Consider the following 20382-nt stretch of genomic DNA (forward strand, 5'->3'; position numbering starts at 1 on the left):
TAACTGTAACAAATCATTCAGCCCAGAAACATTAGTAGTGACAAAGATTAGTTTGGGTGTAATCATTCAAGATGTGAAATATCCACACATATTCCCATTTCTGCAATGTCTTAAAGAACTTAACAAGCTTTGTCTGCTTTGTACAGGTACAGTACCTTCCACAAAGCAGAGATCCAAGATTGGGTCTTCAAGCTTTCAACATCATCTGAGGTCATTGAACAGTGGGTTATAGTGCAAAACTTGTGGGTCTATTTGGAGGCTGTGTTTGTTGGGGGCGATATTGCCAAAGATCTGCCACAGGTACAGTTCATTAATTCTGCCCTGTGGCCTGAAAATAACAATTTTGAAAGCATCCTTAAGTAAATGCTAACATAAAAATGTTTCCATTTGCAGGAAGCAAATCAATTTCAGAATATTGACAAGTCTTGGACTGAAATCATGCGGCGAGCACAAAAGGTCCCAAATGCTGTGGAGTGCTGTGTAGGTGATCCCTCTCTGCGAGAAAAGCTTCCAGATCTTCAGAAACAACTAGAGCTCTGTCAGAAATCTCTTGCAGGGTAATTTTTTTGGCACCATCCTTGTTTTAGTTTGCGTCTTTCTGTTGGTTGCAACAGTGGAGGGTAAAAAGAAAAGCAGAAAAGTAGCTCAGTCTTTAAAAAAATTTACATGACATTATTTAACTATTTAGTTAATTAGCTTTTTACTCAAGCACTTTTTATGCAGTATAATTACTCCTTTTCTACCCCTTTTTGTCCTTTTGTCACCCACAGATGCTTTGCAACAAAAAGAAAAGCATTGAATAAATGGGCCCCATAATTATAACAATACTTCTGTGTTCATTGTGTACACTGCAGATGATATGATCTTGTTTCACAGGTATCTTGAGAAAAAGAGACTCTTGTTTCCACGGTTCTTCTTTGTGTCTGATCCTGCCCTTTTGGAAATCCTTGGACAAGCCAGTGATTCTCACACAATTCAGGTCAGAACATTCACTGCCACTGTAAGAAACTTAAATTTAAATAAAAAGTATAAAACAATGTAATTATACTGCTACTGCAAAAGGCCTAATTTGTTTGTCTGCGTAGATATGTTAAAAACTCATCTTAGCAAATAAGAAATACAATTTAAATTTGGAGTTTTCATGGGCAAAGAATGAGACGATCAGGATAGAAATATTAAGAAAATGGTTTGTGTATTGAAATCTGATTTCTTGGGTTTTGTTTATTTTTTTCTCTCTCTTTTTTTTCTTTTGGGTTTTTGATTTTGGGTAAAATAGCAAAAATAATTGTAGATGCATTTGTTTTTCAGGCACATCTTCTTGGAGTGTTTGACAACGTAAAAGAAGCTGAGTTTCACACAACAGAATATGACAAGATCATAGCTGTTATTTCACAAGAAGGGGAAAAACTGCCGGTATTTAATGCTATTTGCATTTTCAGTTTAGAGCTATAATACAACTATATGTTGAATTGCATTTGTTACGTTTAGTGCAAATAACTTTTGCAAGCGGTCAACAGAGTCAAATTCAAATTAAAGTTAAATTTATATCAGATTGCTATTTTCTACAGACAAGTGTAGGGTACAATAAATAGATATTCAAAAAGAATAAGGTTCAATTGAGGCTGTCAGCAAATATTTTTCCAATTTTTATCACAGGTGTGGTACAACATAGCAAATGTGTTTCTGTGTTTTCAGCTAGAGAGTCCTGTAATGGCTCAGGGAGAAGTTGAGATCTGGCTTAGGAAGCTTTTGGTGCAACAACAGGCTTCACTGCACTCTGTTATCAGAGCTGCAGATCTAGAGATAGACGATGAGGAGTTTGATCTTCTTGCTTTTCTCAACAGATTTCAAGCACAGGTAGGAAGACTGAATTGTGGCTGTTAGTAAAATCTTTTTCATGAGTTTTTAAAATATTTTGTTCATTTAAGTGTAACAGAGATTTTTTTTTCTTCCATCTGTAATACCAACCGCCATTTAGTAGTGTTTAAAGGGATTCAAGATTTTAAAGATTTGAGACGTTACTCTCTCATTACTAAGATTAAACTATCCAGCAACATGACTGTTTGTTTTCATGTCACATTTCCTTCTTGCCTTTATCAGTGGCAGAGGCAGCTTAACAGATCTCATGGTTCTTTTTCATTCTTTTTCCAACGTTTGTAAAATAACAAGTATGGATATCTTTGACAGTAGTACCTTTCATGTAGCATCATATTTCTACCACTTTACCTGTATGTACTATACATGACGCATCTTTTCGTGTATTGTTTGATTCGTACTTTTTAGGTGGGCTTGCTGGGAATCCAAATGATTTGGACAAGAGATGCAGAGAAGGCCCTGCACCATACAGAAGATGACAAGCACATCATGTCTCTTACCCAAAAGAAATTACTGAGTCTGCTCACTACACTCATCAAGCAAACAACCTATGACCTCAGCAAATTTGACAGAGTCAAATATGAGACACTTGTCACAATTCATGTGCACCAGACTGATATATTTAATGACCTAGTGAGTTTTTTGTTATTTTTTTATTTTTGGATAAATGCTACTTGTCCATATCTACTATCACAGATAACTTTTTATTATTAAACTGTTATGGTCAACCATTCCTCTTCATGTCCTGCTTTTTCCTCAGGTGAAAAAGCGTATAAAATCTGTAGGCGACTTCGAATGGCTGAAGCAGAGCAGGTTTTACTTCAGGGGCTACCTGGATAAGGTCATTGTGTCTATTACTAATGTTGACTTCATTTATCAGAATGAGTTTCTAGGCTGTACTGATCGTCTGGTCATCACTCCACTGACAGACAGGCAAGTAAATAATGAGATTTTGTTAATTACTTTTTATATAGATTTAAGTACTAAGGTACATTCATTAACCCCTTCTTGTTTACCTAGGTGCTACATCACACTAGCCCAAGCTCTAGGTATGAGTATGGGAGGAGCCCCTGCAGGACCGGCTGGAACTGGGAAAACTGAAACTACCAAAGACATGGGTCGCTGTCTTGGCAAGTATGTTGTAGTGTTCAACTGCTCTGACCAGATGGACTTCAGAGGACTTGGAAGGATTTATAAAGGTATCCTAAGTAATTAATCAAATTATCAGATATCTTAGAAAATGTATTGTGTAGCATTTTCAGTGGGAGAAACATTTCATCTCTCACCCAAGTGACTTCTTCAGTCTTGACATCCAGGTGAGCCGAATCAACTTTCTGGGATTTCCTTACCTGGATTAATGAGCAAAACACTCAGATTTCATTTTATCTTATGCTGCTCATAGAAAGATTTTGGTTCTAGGTTCAAATCTACGAGGGTCTTCAGTTGTGTTTGCATGTTTTGTTACTCAGATTTCCCAGCTGCTTTTCACATTCCAAAAATATGCACATTTGGTAAATTGTTCATTCTTTTTCAGGCCTCGCGCAGTCAGGGTCCTGGGGTTGTTTTGATGAGTTCAACAGAATCGACCTGCCAGTGCTCTCTGTTGCTGCTCAGCAGATCTACATAGTTCTGACGGCACGCAAGAACCAGAAGAGCACATTTATTTTTACTGATGGAGACACTGTGGATCTGAATCCAGAGTTTGGCCTGTTTATCACTATGGTAAGATACAGGATTTATATGTTTACTAGGCAGCAGATGTTTAGTATGAATATAATAAAACATGTTGTCACTCAATACATAGAATCCCGGATATGCCGGTCGTCAGGAACTTCCTGAAAATTTAAAAGTGCAATTCAGGACGGTTTCTATGATGGTGCCAGACAGACAGGTGGGTAAAGATTAGTTTTTCTAGGGAGAAATATTGTCTGTTTTGTTTAAGTTCTAATTCGTTTTCACTATTGCCTTTGACAGATCATCATGAGAGTTAAGCTAGCCAGTTGTGGATTCAATGAAAACATCATCTTAGCCCAGAAGTTTTTTGTTCTTTATAAACTGTGTGAAGAACAACTTACAAAACAGGTAATAATCCTGTGGCCAGTTTAGTTCCTATAATAAGCAATTATTAACCCTCTAAAGCTAAGCTCTTGCTTTGTTAGGTCCACTATGACTTTGGCCTGAGGAACATCCTGTCCGTGTTACGAACACTTGGGGCTGCTAAAAGAGCACGGCCTGATGACACAGAGTCCAGCATTGTCATGAGAGTGCTGCGTGACATGAATCTGTCTAAACTGGTATGACACAAACCTAGTGCTAAAGGACAGCAGTCAAATATTTGACAGTAATGTGTGTGTGTGTATGTATATATATTTATATATATATATATATATATATATATATATATATATATATATATATATATATATATATATATATATATATATATATATATATATATATGTAATGTGCATGTGTTTCAGGTGGATGAGGATGAGTCACTTTTCCTCAGTCTCATCAATGACCTGTTCCCTGGTATCCAGCTGGATAGTAGCACATATGCTGAACTTCAGGCAGCTGTTGCCCATCAAGTGCAGTCAGCCGGTATAATCAACCATCCTCCCTGGAATCTCAAGCTTGTTCAGGTACCATCTGCATGTTCATCTGCTGTTGTTATTTGGATTTTGTTTGGAAATAACTCTTTCTTACTGATACATCACTATCAGCTTTATGAGACTTCACGAGTGCGCCATGGGCTGATGACTTTAGGACCAAGTGGAGCTGGGAAGACCACAGTCATCAACATTCTCATGCGAGCTATGACTGAATGTGGATACCTGCATAGGGAGATGCGCATGAACCCCAAAGCAATCACTGCTGCGCAGATGTTTGGCCGTCTTGATGCAGCCACCAATGATTGGACAGATGGGATATTTTCCACACTATGGAGGAGGACACTCAAAGCTAAGAAAGGTTTATGATACAATATTTAATGAATATTCGCACACACACACAGATATATATATATATAATTTTTCATTTCTTTAAAATGTGAACACTTCAGGGGAGTTCATATGGATTGTGCTTGATGGTCCTGTCGACGCCATATGGATTGAGAATCTTAATTCTGTGTTGGATGATAACAAAACACTGACCTTGGCTAATGGTGACCGCATCACAATGTCACCATGTTGCAAGTTGGTGTTTGAGGTGCACAACATGGATAATGCCTCCCCTGCTACAGTGTCCCGGGTGGGTATGGTCTTCATGAGCTCATCAGCTCTCAGTTGGAAACCCATACTCAGGGTAGGCTTGTTTTTTGAAATTTTCCATTCAAAAACTGTTTGGAGAAAAGAATCAGTGCTGCTGTTACAATACTGTATTCAGATGGAATGTGGCCTTTATGTTTTAGGGATGGGCTAACAAGCGCAATGCAAAGGAGGCAGAAAGTATTTTAAGTTTATATGACAAGATATTTGAGGATGCTTACTTGTATATGAAGCAGAACCTTAAACCCAAAATGGAGCTTTTGGAGTGTAACTATGTAATGCAGGTATGTATTCTGACAAATGAGAAGAAATTGATGATGCTTCTAAATTAATTAGAAATATTGAATTGTCTCATTATGTTCCACCTTCAGTCTGTGAATCTGCTGGAAGGCCTCCTCCCAACCAAGGAGACAGGAGGCTTTGCTGGTAGCAAACACCTTGAGCGTCTCTTTGCCTTCTGTCTGATGTGGAGCCTTGGAGCCATTTTGGAGTTAGATGATAGAGACAAACTAGAGACTTACATCAGAGGTCATGAAAGCAATATTGATGTTCCTCCAACACGGCCAGGGGAAACTATGTTTGAGTACATGATTGGCACAAATGGTAAAAACATTTTATACAATACATAAACCCCCTATGCTGTCTTTTGCATTTTGAAATGTAATTACTATAAGAGCTTCATCTTTTATTTCAGGTGATTGGTGTCATTGGAACAACCATGTGGGTGATTATATCTATCCAACTGACCATTTGCCTGACTACACTTCTATTCTTGTTCCCAATGTGGATAACACAAGAACTTCTTTCTTGCTGGATACCATTGCTAAACAACACAAGGTCTCCTTTAAAATATGAATATTAAATAAAAGAGCATATGTTTATCCTTGGTATGTACTTCTGTTACAGTTAAATTTTGTGTATAAATAGGCTGTGCTGCTCATTGGAGAACAAGGAACTGCTAAAACTGTGATGATAAAAAGCTACACAAAAAAATATGATCCTGAGACAGACCTATCAAAGACGCTGAACTTCTCATCTGCAACAGAACCCCTAATGTTTCAGGTAAAATGTAACCTATAAAATGTTCTTTATATTTATCTTTATCAAATTCTATATGGCTTTTTGTTAGTAAAAGCTTTTTTATATACATACATATACAGCGAACAGTGGAAAGTTACATTGAGAAAAGAATTGGCAGCACCTATGGACCCCCAGGAGGACGCAGGATGACAGTCTTTATTGATGATATAAACATGCCAGTTGTCAATGAATGGGGAGATCAGGTATTTATATATATATATGTATATAATATATTTATTTTACAAAATACACAAAACAGCAAATATACTGTTTACTATTTCATGTTGCTTCCAGTCTTAGTAAAGTTTGATTTAGACTTCTCTGGGAAATCTACATCATAACTTAGGACATAACCAAAAACACGTAAATGCATAAATGCATTTTTAGAAGGTGCATGTCAGGTTATGTGGAAGGTTACGGTGTAGATTTTCCACTGAACAGTAATTCAGGCATAACTCCTTTATATAACTTTCCAAACCAGATCACCAATGAGATAGTTCGACAGATGATGGAAATGAGTGGCATGTACAGTCTGGACAAACCAGGAGACTTCTCCACTATTGAAGATGTGCAGATACTTGCTGCCATGATTCACCCTGGTGGTGGGAGAAATGACATCCCTCAAAGACTCAAGAGGCAGTTTACTGTCTTTAACTGTACTCTGCCATCAAATACTTCAATTGATAAGATCTTTGGTAAGTACCTCAAAATTTGTTTCCCCTCATTACTAGTTGTATCAACAAATAGATTATTTTGATGCAATTTTTTTGCAGGTATAATTAGTGGTGGTTACTTCCATGAATGCAGAAAATTCAAGCAGAGCATTTCAGATATGGTTAAGCATCTTGTATCTGCTGGGAGGATTTTATGGCAGTGGACAAAGGTAACTACTTAAAAGATGATGTGAACAGATTATAAAAGTGGATGTATTAATAAAGACATCTTATTCGATGATTTCACATTGAAGGTAAAAATGCTTCCCACACCATCCAAGTTCCACTACATTTTCAATTTGAGAGATTTGTCTCGGATCTGGCAAGGGATGTTAAACATCAAGGCAGAGGAGTGTCATGATATACCTACCCTCTTGGCTCTTTTCAAGAGTGAATGTGCAAGGGTGATTGCTGACAGGTAAAGTTCTCACATCCATCAAATCACTTTATAAGCAGAACAAAGATGCTAAAATTGAAACATCATTTTGCTGTAGGTTTATTTGCTCAGAGGACAGAGAGTGGTTTGAGAAGGGTGTATCCCGGGTGATCCAAGAGCATGTTGAGCCTAGCCTTGTCCCAAAACTTCATCCTGAGCCATACTTTGTGGACTTTCTCCGCGATGCACCTGAGCCAACTGGAGAAGAAGGGGAGGATGCGTGTTTTGATGCCCCTAAAATTTATGAACTGGTAAAAGATTTGTATTTATAGCCACAGTACAATATTGATACAGTTGAACATTGATATAGAAAGCTGTCATACTAATCAGAAAGAAAACGCTCACTTTTTCAGGTGCCAAATTTCAAGTTCTTATCAGAGAAACTAATGATGTATCAGACTCAACACAATGAGATCATAAGAGGCTCGACTCTGGATCTGGTTTTCTTCACAGATGCAATGACTCATCTCGTCAAGGTCAGACTACAAGCCCAACGAATACATTTCCTTTATATCTGGCTACAATTAATGCTGATTTATTGAAGATTTCCAATGCTTTAGATCTCACGAATAATTCGAACTGACCAAGGAAATGCCCTGCTTGTGGGTGTCGGAGGATCAGGTAAACAGAGCCTTACGCGGCTAGCCTCATTCATAGCTGGATACCACGTCTTCCAGATCACATTGACCAGGTAAGAACAGAAAAACTAAAACTTCAGTTCAGCTCAATTTAATATTATCAATATGGTGCCAATTCACAACAGTTACCTCAAGCTGCTTATATTATAAGGTAAGGACCTTATACCAGTGGCTCTTAAACTGGGTCCCCTGGAGCCCCAGGGATCCACAAGCCATAGATTGAGGGTCAAAAGCATGATGAAAACACATGGTTGCACCTGGCATGTTATGGCATGTAAACACATGTGCATCATCTGGGGTTTAGCTAATTAGCAGAATTTATAGTGTTTGTCTTCTTCTTAGAACATACAACATGACCAATTTCCTGGATGACCTGAAAGTGCTGTATAGGACAGCTGGGGCTGAAGGCAAAGGCATCACCTTTATCTTTACTGATAATGATATCAAGAATGAGGCCTTCCTTGAGTACCTCAACAATGTTCTTTCATCTGGAGAGGTGGGGATCTTTAAAAAAATTCAGATATATTTAAATCCACAAAAATCCACTTTGATCCAAGCTGAAAGTCAAAATTTAGACCATGTAATTAAAAACTGCCACGTTTGTGGCCATATTTGGTCCAGATGACTTCATAGTGAATTGACTGTTTGCAGGTTTCCAATCTTTTTGCTAAAGATGAGATCCAAGAGATCACCCAGAAGCTAATACCTGTGATGAAAAAGGAGTTTCCTCGTATTCCACCAACTTTTGACAACCTTTACGAGTATTTTATTTCACGGTCAAGAAAGAATCTCCATGTTGTTCTTTGCTTCTCACCGGTACGTCAAAGATTTGTATGCTTGTTTCACAAAAGCAGTGACTCAGATGTTGGGACTTTGTATTGTTTGTTCACCTGTATTGTTTATAATATTACATTAAAGACACACAAAGACATATTTGTATGAGTCTGTGGTGAAGCACATTTTGTCTCACAACCTTGACAGGTGGGACCGAAGTTTCGCTCCCGGTCTCTGAAGTTTCCAGGGTTGATTTCTGGCTGCACGATGGACTGGTTCACCCCTTGGCCAAATGAGGCTTTGGTGGCTGTATCCAATTATTTCTTGTCTGAGTTTAATATGGTTTGTTCTGCTGAAGTCAAAGCGTCTGTGGTGACGGCTATGGGAACATACCATGACAAAGTATCTGTCACATGTGAAAGCTACTTTGAGAGGTAGAAAACACAGAAGATATTTTTATATACATTTAAATGATTTTATATTCATGTATGTAATTTAAATTTTTCTTTTATTTGTATATAATTTATATTTTACATCAATGCAGCATTGTATCTATTATCTTTTAGATTCCGAAGACGAACTCACGTTACCCCTAAATCCTACCTCTCTTTTGTAAATGGTTACAAAACGTTGTACACTGAAAAGTATAACAGCATCAACATACTATCAGAACGCATGAATGTTGGTAAGAAAGTTCAATAGGAAATCTGTAGATGGCATGTATGGATTACTTTGCAAAGATTATTCAGGTAAAAGGGGTTTTCAAATTGTTATTGTTTTCCAGGGTTGGAGAAACTAAAAGAGGCTAGTGAGTCTGTGGCTCAGCTATCCGAAGAACTGAAAGTAAAGGAAAAAGAGCTTGCTGTAGCATCTCTCAAAGCTGACAAGGTAAATAATACATAGTGGTTCCTGTGACCCCCCCTCCCAAAATGCACAACTTATAGACATAATGTTATGTGTATTATGTATATATTTTACACATTTTATAACTCTTGTTTTACGTTTACATAGGTGTTGGCAGAGGTAACAGTCAGTGCTGAAGCTGCTACAATTGTAAAGAATGAGGTCCAAGTTGTGAAGGATAAAGCCCAGACAATTGTGGAGGGGATTGGAAAGGAGAAGATTGTTGCTGAAGCTAAACTAGAGGCTGCTAAACCAGCTTTAGAAGAGGCTAAAGCCGCACTGAATGTGAGACCTCTGTGATTACTTTTTACATACACAAGTACTTCTCTCATATATACTGTATGTACACAGTACATATATTTTAAATGTTTTACAGACCATAAAGCCAACTGATATTGCCACTGTGAGAAAATTAGCCAAGCCGCCACATCTGATTATGCGGATCATGGACTCCTGCCTTCTCTTGTTTCAAAAGAAGTTAGACTCTGTCTCCATTGATCCTGAACGACAGTGTCTTAAGCCATCGTGGGCAGAAGCACTGAAGGTAACAAAAACGTTTCTTATAAAAACTCACTAAATGGAGTTATTTTCCAGCAAAATGTTTAAGGCCTAATATTTAAATATTAGGAGAAACATTTTGCAACCAATTAGCTTAATTAGCTTACTTGGTAACAAATCAATTAGATGATTTGACAGCAGTGTTCCTCAATATAGATAGACTGAATAGCTCATCATCTACATAATATTATTGCACGATTATGAAGATCTTGAGAAATCTGTGTGCAGAGGGCAAATCTAAAAATCAATATGATACAGTTTGTTTAAAAACAGGCATGATTATGTCATGGAAAACACCACAAGGGATTAGGTACTGTCAGTTAAAAACAGTTCACCATGCCTGCAAGTCTGCACATGATGCAGTAACATTGCTGTCGTCCCTGGGCTAAATCCTGTTTAAAAGTGGAAAACTATTCTATAATCAGTTGAATTAAAATTTGGAAATCTTTGGAAAACATGGACACTGCATCCTCATCCTCATACCTCTATCACAACAGCATGGCTTTGTGCTGAATCTTTCATTTTTTAAATGGTATGTTTCTCACTTTAAACATCTGATGTTTTCTGTAGTCTCCTGAGAATAAAATATAGGTTTATGAGAGTTGCACATCACTGAATGCTATTTTATTTGATACCTTTGCCATATGTTTGTGTCCTCTTTTAGCTTATGAGTGCTGCTGGTTTCATGACGTCCCTCCAACATTTCCAGAAAGACAAAATTAATGAGGAATCAGTAGAACTGCTACTTCCTTACTTTGATATGGAAGATTACACAATGGAAAATGCAAAGAAGGTGTGTGGTAATGTAGCTGGTCTGCTAGCATGGACCCGGGCTATGTCCACATTCTTTGGGATCAACAAAGAAGTGCTGCCACTTAAGGTGATGTTAATGCTCAATGTGACAGAGAGACATAATTTGTTTACAAAGTAGATCTGACATGGGACTGTTGTACTTGTATTGTTAAGCTTTCTTCTTTCAGCCTCTTTGAGTCTGTAATTTAGAGGTCAATATTTTTTAATCCTAGCTTCTAGCTCATAGCCTTTTTATATTAGTTAGTATGTGTAATGAAACTTCTGTGCCTCATATGTTTTTTGTGAATCTCAGTGTCTTTTATCTTTCTCCAGGCTAACCTGGCTGTTCAAGAAAACCGACTAAGAATTGCAAATAATGAACTAATGAATGCAGAGGCTCAGCTTGCTGAGAAGCAAGCAGAGTTTGACAAAGTCAAGGCCAAATGTGATGCTGCTATGAAAGAAAAACAGGTGCAGTACACCCTGATAAATGTTATTAATATTGCATAAACCTTTATGTAGAATTTGAAATTGTAGATCATTCAAGGTTTTGTCTTTTTTAGGACCTGCTGGATGATGCTGAGAAATGCAAGAATAAAATGCAGGCTGCATCTGCACTTATTGATGGACTTAGTGGAGAGAAAGTTCGCTGGACAGAGCAGAGCAAAGAATTTAAATCACAGATAAACAGGTAGGTTACAAAGAAAATCACATTTTATATTGAAATATTGTATTAGGAAGGGATTGTTTTTCATGTCTGCATGTTTGCTTGCAGTTTTGCAGTGTATTGATTGGGGTAGAATAATAATGAGGCAAGTTGCTTCTGTTCTTCTTGGCAGACTGGTGGGTGACGTGCTGCAGCTCACTGGTTTCTTGTCTTATTGCGGGCCGTTCAACCAGAGTTTCCGTGACATCCTGCTGAAGGACATCTGGGAGGCAGAGCTCAAGAGTAATAAAATCCCTTTTACAGAAAATCTCAACATCATTTCTGCCCTAGTGGACCCTCCCACTGTAAGAACAAAATAAATCTAATTCTGCATATCTACTAGCATCTCAAAGGATATTTGTGACTTATTAAAGACTTTTATCATCCTATTTTTGTTTAAGATAAGTGAGTGGAACCTTCAGGGACTCCCTGGAGATGACCTGTCTGTGCAGAATGGTATCATTGTCTCAAAAGCAACAAGATATCCCCTCCTCATTGATCCTCAGACTCAGGGAAAGGCTTGGATAAAGAAAAAAGAAATGGCCAATTCACTCCAAGTACTTTGTCGATTACAACAAACTTTTAACAAACTTGGTTGTTTTAGTTATGCATCTTATGGAGGCAAGCTGTCTTGTCTTTTCAGGTCACATCACTGAAGCACAAGTTCTTTCGTAATCATTTGGAAGACTCTCTTTCTTTGGGAAATCCACTGCTCATTGAAGATATAGCTGAGGATCTGGATCCTGTGCTGGACAATGTCCTTGAGAAAAACTTCGTCAAATCTGGGACAAGTTTCAAGGTAAACATCAAACCATTAACATTCAACAATCTTTACGTCTACTTCTTTAAACCATGCTGTCTCATAAATCGGATTTGTTTAGGTCAAAGTGGGAGACAAAGAAGTAAATGTAATGGATGGTTTCCAACTCTATATAACCACCAAGCTGCCCAATCCAGCATATTCCCCAGAAGTCAGTGCCAAGACTTCCATCATTGATTTCACTGTTAACATGAAGGGTCTAGAGAACCAGCTGCTTGGCCGTGTTATCCTCAGAGAGAAACAGGTCAGTGGAAAACAGTCTCCCCTCACATTGGTTAGTGGTAGAAAATGTACTAATGAATTGTGAAAATCAGTGCATTTTTTTAATGTGTTTGATGAAAAGTTATTTCAGTATCCCGCATGTAATATTGATGGGGCATTTGGTTACACAGAAATTTTACAATTATTTATTTAATAGGAATTAGAAGCCGAAAGACTAAAGCTAATTAAAGATGTGACTGCTAATAAGAGAAAAATGCAAGAGCTGGAAGACAACCTGCTGTACAAACTCAGCAGTACTAAGGGTAACCCTGTTTCTTCTGTATGTTAACATCTAAGACATACTTGTATTTTATTTACTGCTCTATTAAAAAAGCTGTTTCTGTGTGATTAAAGGTTCTTTAGTTGATGACGAGTCCATGATCGGCATTCTGACTACAACTAAGCAAACCGCAGCAGAAGTTAGTGCAAAGCTCAGCGTTGCAGCAGAAGCAGAGGTGAAGATCTATATAGCTCAAGCAGAATATCGTCCTGTTGCCTCTCGAGGCAGCATCCTTTACTTCCTCATCACAGAGATGAGCATGGTTAATGTCATGTACCAGACGTCCCTGAGTCAGTTCCTGAAAATCTTTGACCTGTCACTGGAAAGGTATGTTTTCACCAGTACCAGTTTATATACTGAAAAATGTGTGTCTCTTATGAAGTATGAAGCATAAGGCTTTGATAAAATTCACATTAGAGTAAGTATGGCTTACTCTAACAGTAAGGTAAGAGTAAGCAAGTAAGAGTCTACTTACTCTTACTGTGAATTTGTTTTTGCAGGTCTGAAAAGTCCCCAAAAACTCAGAAGCGAATTGAAAACATCATTGAATATCTGACTTTTGAGGTGTTCAGATACACCGTCAGAGGCTTGTATGAAAACCACAAGTTCATCTTTACCCTTTTGCTGGCCCTCAAGATTGACATACAGAATAACAGAATAGAGCACAACAAATTTCAGGTTCTTATTAAAGGTGAGGTCATCGGCACTTCCAGGAAATGTAATTTTGCACCTTTCTGTTATTGCTATAAAACATGATGAGCTCATTAAATGTCTAAATAGGTGGAGCGGCTCTGGACCTGAAGACCTGCCCCTCAAAACCATTCAGTTGGATCTTGGATATGGTATGGCTAAACTTGGTGGAGCTCAGCAAATTGCCACAATTCACAAACATTGTAAAGCAGGTGAGGCTACTTTCCACAGATCATAAATTTGAGGTTTCTGCTGTTGTGTACTTACAGAGTTAATATTGATATATTTTATAGGTGTCTCAAAGTGGAAAACATTGGAAAGCTTGGGTCAGTCTTGATGCACCAGAAGAAGGTGTCATTCCAGATGGATACAACTCTCTTGATGTTTTCCATAAACTCTTGTTGATAAGGTTGGATTGTCCTGCTGGTCTTTTTATGTGGTTGTGTTTTTAAACACACATACATACACAAGACAATAACCATATAAGTTTGGGTTTTTTTCCCACAGGTCCTGGTGTCCTGACCGTACCTTGTCTCAGGCTGTAAAATATGTGGGAGATTCTTTGGGCATAAGGTTTGCTGAGCCTGTCATCTTGAACCTTCACAGCACATGGGAGGAAAGTGACCCTCGCACCCCTTTAATTTGCTTCCTTTCTATGGGCTCAGATCCCACAGAGCAAATTGAAGCACTAGCTAAGAAACTTCAACTTAGTGAGTTTGACTAAACCATAAAACACTACACTACACTACAACCTTTAATTTGCAGTTTTAACTTAGAAGATGATTTGTCATTGCATTGTTTCATCCTACAGAATGTAGTGCAATTTCCATGGGACAAGGACAAGAGGTGCATGCAAGGAAGCTTGTTAAGACATCAATGATAGAGGTGTGAATACAATTCAATGAAGAGCATGATCCTTTCATTTTAGCACATGAGTTTTTGTTTTCCAGTTGCTAATCATCTCCCTCCCTGCTCATGCACAAATTTGCTGACCTGTTTGTGTCTGCTCTCAGATATACTGCTTGTTGAGTAATGTTCTATCAGATAGAGCATTAAAGAAGAGCTTTACGATATCCAATCACATTGTACTATAACCCTAATAATGGCTGAGTATTTCACCTAATCTGTGGTCTCTGTACCTGGATACGTATAGGGAGGCTGGGTGTTACTGCAAAACTGTCACCTGGGCTTGGAGTTTATGGATGAGCTGCTCGAAACTATCACAGCTGCAGACACCATGCACAATACTTTTAGAGTGTGGATCACCACAGAGCCACACAATCGATTCTCCATCACACTTTTACAGGTGACATTTGACAAAGCTTTTGTATGCTGCAGCACTTCATTTATTACTTCCCATCTTGACCCGATGCTGTGTACAAGCTTAAAGCAAATATTTCTCAACCCTTTACCTCTAGTCCTCCATCAAATTTACTAACGATCCACCCCAGGGAATACGTGCTGGCTTGAAACGAACATTTGCAGGAATTTCACGGGAGCAGTTGGAAGTATGCAACCAGCCCACGTGGAAGCCCTTGTTGTACAGTGTGGCCTTTCTCCACACTGCTGTGCAGGTACTGTCCAGGTTAAGATAATCAGTGTAGCTCCTGACATGATTCAGGCCAGAATAATATACAAATGTAAGGATCACTGACTTCGAGAATTCTTAATTGTGTGTGTTATGATAAGTGAGAATCATCACTCTGAATTCTAAAGGCACACTAGGGGAAAACTGGTTGAAAACCACACCAGAATTATTGAGCCTGTGTGCAGTCAGCTTGGGATCTACAGTCTTACATCAGTTTTTTTAAATTTAATTGGGTGAAGTTGGAAATTTCATGCAATCATGCAAAAAATGCGGTGATATCAGGTTATACAGAAATTCACATGAATTAATTAATTTAATTTGGCATTAATTACCATCTGGAAATCCCCACAAAAGTTAATGTAGTGTCTGCAGCATGACAATTTAACTACAAAATGACCCTCAGTAACCTATTTTGACATAAGAATATAGCTAGATTACACACTGATTGCAACATTTTGGCAATCTATCTGAATTTATTAATTATACTGCAGTTATTTAAAAACCTTCACCAGTCTGTCAAAGTTTAATTGCAGTTACTCTGATCCTGATTGTTTGTTAGTACGGTTTATTTATATAGCGCCTTCCAAGAACAAAATTCTCAAAGTCTTTTACATTTTCAGAAGTTGATATAAACCAAATTAAAAATAAAAACTTTAAAAGATAATGCTAAATAAAAGCAAACGTGCACAGATATCAACAGTGTCCAGAGATCTTAGTTTCAATGAAAGCGAGTTCCAAAGCTCTGCGGCCATAATCACATCACCTTTTGTCTTTAATCTGGACCGAGGCACAGCCAACAAGCATTAATAAGGTGACACCAGAGATCTAGACATGTTTGGTTGAAGTAATTCACTGATATAAGAAGGCATCTGACTGTGAAAGGCTCTGAAAGTGATCGCCGTATTTATAAATTAAACCCTAAACTTCATTGGGGAGCCAGTGTAACCAAGACAAAAATGCTGTCAAGCAGGACCTTTTAGAGGACCTGGTGAGAAGCCATGTAAATTGATTTGGTTTCATATTTTTAAATTTATTTATTTATTTATTTATTCCTCTGTTTTTAAGGAGCGACGCAAGTTCGGACCATTGGGTTGGAACATACCTTATGAGTTCAACTCAGCTGATTTCACAGCAAGTGTTGAATTTGTTGAAAAGCACTTGGATGACTGTCGCTACAAGAAGGTGAGGATTCATCTGGGACAGTGTAAAAAAGAAAAATGAGTTCGCATCGTCTGCCCTCACTTACCAGTGTGTGGTTTGTTCGTTTTTTTCCAGCATGATGTGTCATGGGTAACTGTGCAATACATGCTAGCTGAGGTGCAATATGGAGGAAGAGTCACAGATGACTATGACAAACGCCTGTTGAAGTGTTTCTCTCGTGTAAGAATCCCAGTTTTATGTTTGTTTTTGAGTTACCTTTCACTGATGAATAAAGGTTTATATCCTGGTTACTCTGCATTTTGCATTTCTTTCTGCAGGTGTGGTTCAGTAAAAAGATGTTTGATCCAGCATTTTGCTTTTACACGGGCTATAAGATTCCTGTGTGCGAGACAGTGGAGGAGTACATGGAATATATTCAGAGCTTGCCCACTGTGGATTCACCCCAGGCATTAGGACTGCACTCTAATGCTGATATCACGTAAGGAGAGGATGTGGTCATCACGAAACATTGAATGCTTTGCTTGTAATTGCTGATATAATTGCTAACCACGCATTTCTGCTCTGTAACGAATATTAACCAGGTACCAGACAAACACATCTGCTGAAGTGCTAGACACAATCACAAATATTCAGCCCAAGGAAAGTGGAGGGGGATCAGGAGTGACTCGAGAGTCTGTTGTTTATAACATGGCACAGGACATGTTGGAGAAGCTGCCTCCTAACTATGTACCTCATGAGGTCAGTTTGTCTGTTCAAATGCTTTTTTGTCACGTTTACATGAACTAAAATCTAATGGCTGTCACTTTGATTGGTTAAGGTCAAAGCGAGGCTCTTGAAGATGGGAGCGCTTAACCCAATGAACATCTTCCTACGTCAGGAAGTAGATCGAATGCAAAGGATTATAAGTTTGGTGCGCATAAGTCTGACAGACCTGAAGTTGGCCATCGATGGCACTATAATAATGAGCGAGGTAAATTTACTTCTCTGTTCAAATATTAACATATATAGCAGTTTAATAGTCCCTAAAGCGCTTTACACATCCAGTCATCACTGGTGATGGCAAGCTACATTGTAGCCACAGCCACCCTGGGGCACACTGACAGAGGCGAGGCTGCCGGACACTGGCAACGGGTAAGGTGTCTCGCCCAAGGACACAACGACAGAGACTGTCCAAACTAGGGCTCGAACCGGCAACCTTCCGATTACAAGGCAAACTCCCAACTCTTGAGCCACGATCCCCCGCCCCATATTTGGAATCATTTTAACTGTTAACTTCAGAAATGGTTTATTTCTTTTTTTACACATAGTGATTAAACTATACGATTAATTGCACTCATGAAGTTTTAAAGTCTGTACTTCACTCCTAGAACCTGCGTGATGCCCTCGACAATATTTTTGATGCCCGTGTGCCAAACCTGTGGAGGAAAATCTCCTGGGAGTCTTCCACGCTAGGCTTTTGGTTCACTGAGCTCCTGGAGAGAAACAAACAGTTCCACAGTTGGGTGTTTGAAGGAAGACCAAAAACATTTTGGATGACAGGCTTCTTCAACCCACAGGGTTAGTTGAACCTTTGAGCATTTTACTGGTATCATATACAGCCAATGAGAAAACAAGCAGGACTGCTGATATCGATCCCTAACACTGTACTTTGAAGCTAAATGAAGATAAATAAAACCAGCTGTCAGTCGGTTGAAAACCTAAAAATGTTACCGTCAACTGGGAATAAAATCCTTCACACTGATGCTAATCCTGTCTTTATTTGGATGTTTGCAGGATTTCTGACAGCCATGAGGCAAGAAGTAACCAGAGCGAACAAAGGCTGGGCTCTGGACACGGTCACACTCAACAACAAAGTACTCAAGCACACAAAGGAGGAGATCACAGCCTCACCAACAGTGAGTTAAAATGCAGTATTTTCTGAAAATTGTGAATAACAGGCAATTGACTAACAGATTTTTTTTTTATTAAAGAGAGAATAAAATAATGGACTATCCTGTCATTGACTGCCTTTCTTCAATAGGAGGGAGTTTACGTCTATGGTTTGTACGTTGATGGTGCTGGCTGGGACAGAAAGAACACCCGTCTCATCGAGTCCTCACCCAAAGTGTTGTTTACACCCTTGCCTGTCATTCACATGTTCGCTGTCAACTCCACTGCCCCTCCGCATCCTGAGCTTTATGTGTGCCCCATCTACAAGAAGCCAAAGCGCACAGACCTGAACTACATCACAGCAGTGATGTTGCCTACAGTCCAGTCACCAGACCACTGGATCCTGCGTGGGGTTGCCCTGCTCTGTGACATCAAATAAAAAACAGTTGCTTATCTTTACTAACGTGTAAAAGTGATAAAAACAGAAATAATTACATTTCCTTCAGAAAAGCATACTCTTTTAACATAGATGGAGTCTTGACAGTTCCTCCTAGTGGTGTAAAATAATTTCATCTTTTTCAATTTTATGTTTGTGTTCTGAGCTGGGTAGTTAGTGTGGGTGACTTAAACCACATGTTTACTTAATAAACTGATCTCTGAAATGAAATAAATAATCAAAACTTTGGTCATGTTTTTGTCTCCTATGCGTTTTTTTTTATATATACGATTAGAGAATTAAAATAAGAAAAAAACTAGTGATTACTTTTGACTTTAAAACGTTTATTTCGATAAAGGGTGAAGTGTTATTTCATTTTTCTTTGTCATTATTAAAAATGGTTATTCAGAAGAAAAATATCATTCTGAAAACTGTAAATACAGCCATGCAGGTCTGTGAGACAAAGCAGGGAGCACTGTTTGAGAAACTTATTTTCAAAGTGAAGACAGGAGCAAAGACAAACAACTGGCGCCAGTGTTCAAGCCCCCTCATCCTCTAAGGGATCTGCAGAGGAAAAGGGTGTCCCTTTAAAAAACGTTCTTAATCAAACCCAATTATTTCCGCTCCTTACTCTCATTATTTCCACCGTGAACCACGTCCCGCTAGCCAGCTTGTTAACTAGAGCCTGAGACTCGGAGAAGGTCATGCTTGGCCAAGCAAAATAACACAATAATTTGTGTAATGAATTGCTGTTTCTGAGTGTGTCTTGGACATATTCTGGGATTTGCTGCTTTAAGTCTTTCTGACAAAGGTGTGGTGAGAATTGGTTAAGGCTAAATATAGCATAGACAGTTTTCATCTGAAGTCATTCTACTGCTTTATTGTGCTTAACTACTAAGGCATGTAAATGGTATTCGTTTATTTGCACTCTAACTGCAAACCAAAGCAGAGAGAGAATTTTGACTCCTTATACTGAGCCTGAACACCTCTAATAAGAGGCTTTTCTAAAATCAGACAATCTCTGATGGCAAATATCCTAAAAATAATGGTTGTGGAGTTCATGATGTCTATCAGACAAGACATATCAGTGTGGAGCAAGTGTAAGTTTGAGCCCATGCAGGGCGCTGCTGTATGGACTGCATGTTGTTGGTGTGCTTGCGTGAGATTTCTTCAGAAGGCCCAGGACATTCTTGCCAAAGAGGTTCTTAATCTCAAGAGTTTTCATCCAGATTAAATAAAGGTTTAAAAGGCATTGTTGCAGAGTACTTGGATGCATAATAGCCCTTTATACAATCATTGGTCCCAAAATAAACGGGGCAATTAAGCCACCTAGGCTACTGGCCACAAGGGCTCAATACAGCTTGAGCCCTTGTGGCCTTAGCGTCCTGGCAGGCAGGGCCCCTGACACCCCCGGTTGGGCCTGATGGAGTGGAGCTTCATCTGCCTAACAGCCTGGCAAGGTTCCACAGGCCTGCACGAGCACAACAGGCCTCCGTCAGGCCAGCTCTCTCGGTCACATCTTACATGGCCTATTGT

At 38.7% G+C, this 20382-nt stretch overlaps 1 protein-coding gene across 1 annotated transcript in view; it reads left to right on the top strand.

Moving 5' to 3' along the window:
* Nucleotides 1-19101, top strand: part of LOC101468210 (dynein axonemal heavy chain 8) — a 37173-nt gene extending 18072 nt beyond the window's left edge. Inside the window, exons 37-93 of the mRNA XM_004555381.4 lie at nucleotides 147-300; nucleotides 394-557; nucleotides 877-979; nucleotides 1309-1413; nucleotides 1696-1857; nucleotides 2284-2508; nucleotides 2636-2808; nucleotides 2896-3074; nucleotides 3410-3597; nucleotides 3680-3766; nucleotides 3850-3957; nucleotides 4035-4169; nucleotides 4356-4517; nucleotides 4599-4845; nucleotides 4937-5178; nucleotides 5285-5425; nucleotides 5513-5744; nucleotides 5836-5978; nucleotides 6069-6203; nucleotides 6302-6424; nucleotides 6703-6916; nucleotides 6995-7104; nucleotides 7189-7352; nucleotides 7429-7621; nucleotides 7724-7846; nucleotides 7931-8061; nucleotides 8351-8504; nucleotides 8660-8824; nucleotides 8990-9216; nucleotides 9349-9467; nucleotides 9567-9670; nucleotides 9794-9970; nucleotides 10062-10229; nucleotides 10908-11123; nucleotides 11369-11506; nucleotides 11599-11726; nucleotides 11875-12046; nucleotides 12143-12298; nucleotides 12385-12540; nucleotides 12623-12805; nucleotides 12980-13085; nucleotides 13177-13429; nucleotides 13603-13793; nucleotides 13883-14004; nucleotides 14086-14201; nucleotides 14300-14502; nucleotides 14604-14677; nucleotides 14946-15098; nucleotides 15211-15366; nucleotides 16446-16562; nucleotides 16656-16760; nucleotides 16859-17019; nucleotides 17123-17279; nucleotides 17359-17511; nucleotides 17909-18098; nucleotides 18315-18436; nucleotides 18562-19101. Of these exons, the coding sequence (XP_004555438.1) occupies nucleotides 147-300; nucleotides 394-557; nucleotides 877-979; nucleotides 1309-1413; nucleotides 1696-1857; nucleotides 2284-2508; nucleotides 2636-2808; nucleotides 2896-3074; nucleotides 3410-3597; nucleotides 3680-3766; nucleotides 3850-3957; nucleotides 4035-4169; nucleotides 4356-4517; nucleotides 4599-4845; nucleotides 4937-5178; nucleotides 5285-5425; nucleotides 5513-5744; nucleotides 5836-5978; nucleotides 6069-6203; nucleotides 6302-6424; nucleotides 6703-6916; nucleotides 6995-7104; nucleotides 7189-7352; nucleotides 7429-7621; nucleotides 7724-7846; nucleotides 7931-8061; nucleotides 8351-8504; nucleotides 8660-8824; nucleotides 8990-9216; nucleotides 9349-9467; nucleotides 9567-9670; nucleotides 9794-9970; nucleotides 10062-10229; nucleotides 10908-11123; nucleotides 11369-11506; nucleotides 11599-11726; nucleotides 11875-12046; nucleotides 12143-12298; nucleotides 12385-12540; nucleotides 12623-12805; nucleotides 12980-13085; nucleotides 13177-13429; nucleotides 13603-13793; nucleotides 13883-14004; nucleotides 14086-14201; nucleotides 14300-14502; nucleotides 14604-14677; nucleotides 14946-15098; nucleotides 15211-15366; nucleotides 16446-16562; nucleotides 16656-16760; nucleotides 16859-17019; nucleotides 17123-17279; nucleotides 17359-17511; nucleotides 17909-18098; nucleotides 18315-18436; nucleotides 18562-18849 (9073 nt within the window). The 3' untranslated portion in view covers nucleotides 18850-19101. The remainder of the gene's footprint in view (nucleotides 1-146; nucleotides 301-393; nucleotides 558-876; nucleotides 980-1308; nucleotides 1414-1695; nucleotides 1858-2283; nucleotides 2509-2635; nucleotides 2809-2895; nucleotides 3075-3409; nucleotides 3598-3679; nucleotides 3767-3849; nucleotides 3958-4034; nucleotides 4170-4355; nucleotides 4518-4598; nucleotides 4846-4936; nucleotides 5179-5284; nucleotides 5426-5512; nucleotides 5745-5835; nucleotides 5979-6068; nucleotides 6204-6301; nucleotides 6425-6702; nucleotides 6917-6994; nucleotides 7105-7188; nucleotides 7353-7428; nucleotides 7622-7723; nucleotides 7847-7930; nucleotides 8062-8350; nucleotides 8505-8659; nucleotides 8825-8989; nucleotides 9217-9348; nucleotides 9468-9566; nucleotides 9671-9793; nucleotides 9971-10061; nucleotides 10230-10907; nucleotides 11124-11368; nucleotides 11507-11598; nucleotides 11727-11874; nucleotides 12047-12142; nucleotides 12299-12384; nucleotides 12541-12622; nucleotides 12806-12979; nucleotides 13086-13176; nucleotides 13430-13602; nucleotides 13794-13882; nucleotides 14005-14085; nucleotides 14202-14299; nucleotides 14503-14603; nucleotides 14678-14945; nucleotides 15099-15210; nucleotides 15367-16445; nucleotides 16563-16655; nucleotides 16761-16858; nucleotides 17020-17122; nucleotides 17280-17358; nucleotides 17512-17908; nucleotides 18099-18314; nucleotides 18437-18561) is intronic.
* The last annotated feature ends 1281 nt before the right edge of the window (nucleotides 19102-20382 follow it).

Source organism: Maylandia zebra, linkage group LG18 (genome assembly GCF_041146795.1).
Source record: "Maylandia zebra isolate NMK-2024a linkage group LG18, Mzebra_GT3a, whole genome shotgun sequence".
NCBI lineage: Eukaryota > Metazoa > Chordata > Actinopteri > Cichliformes > Cichlidae > Maylandia > Maylandia zebra.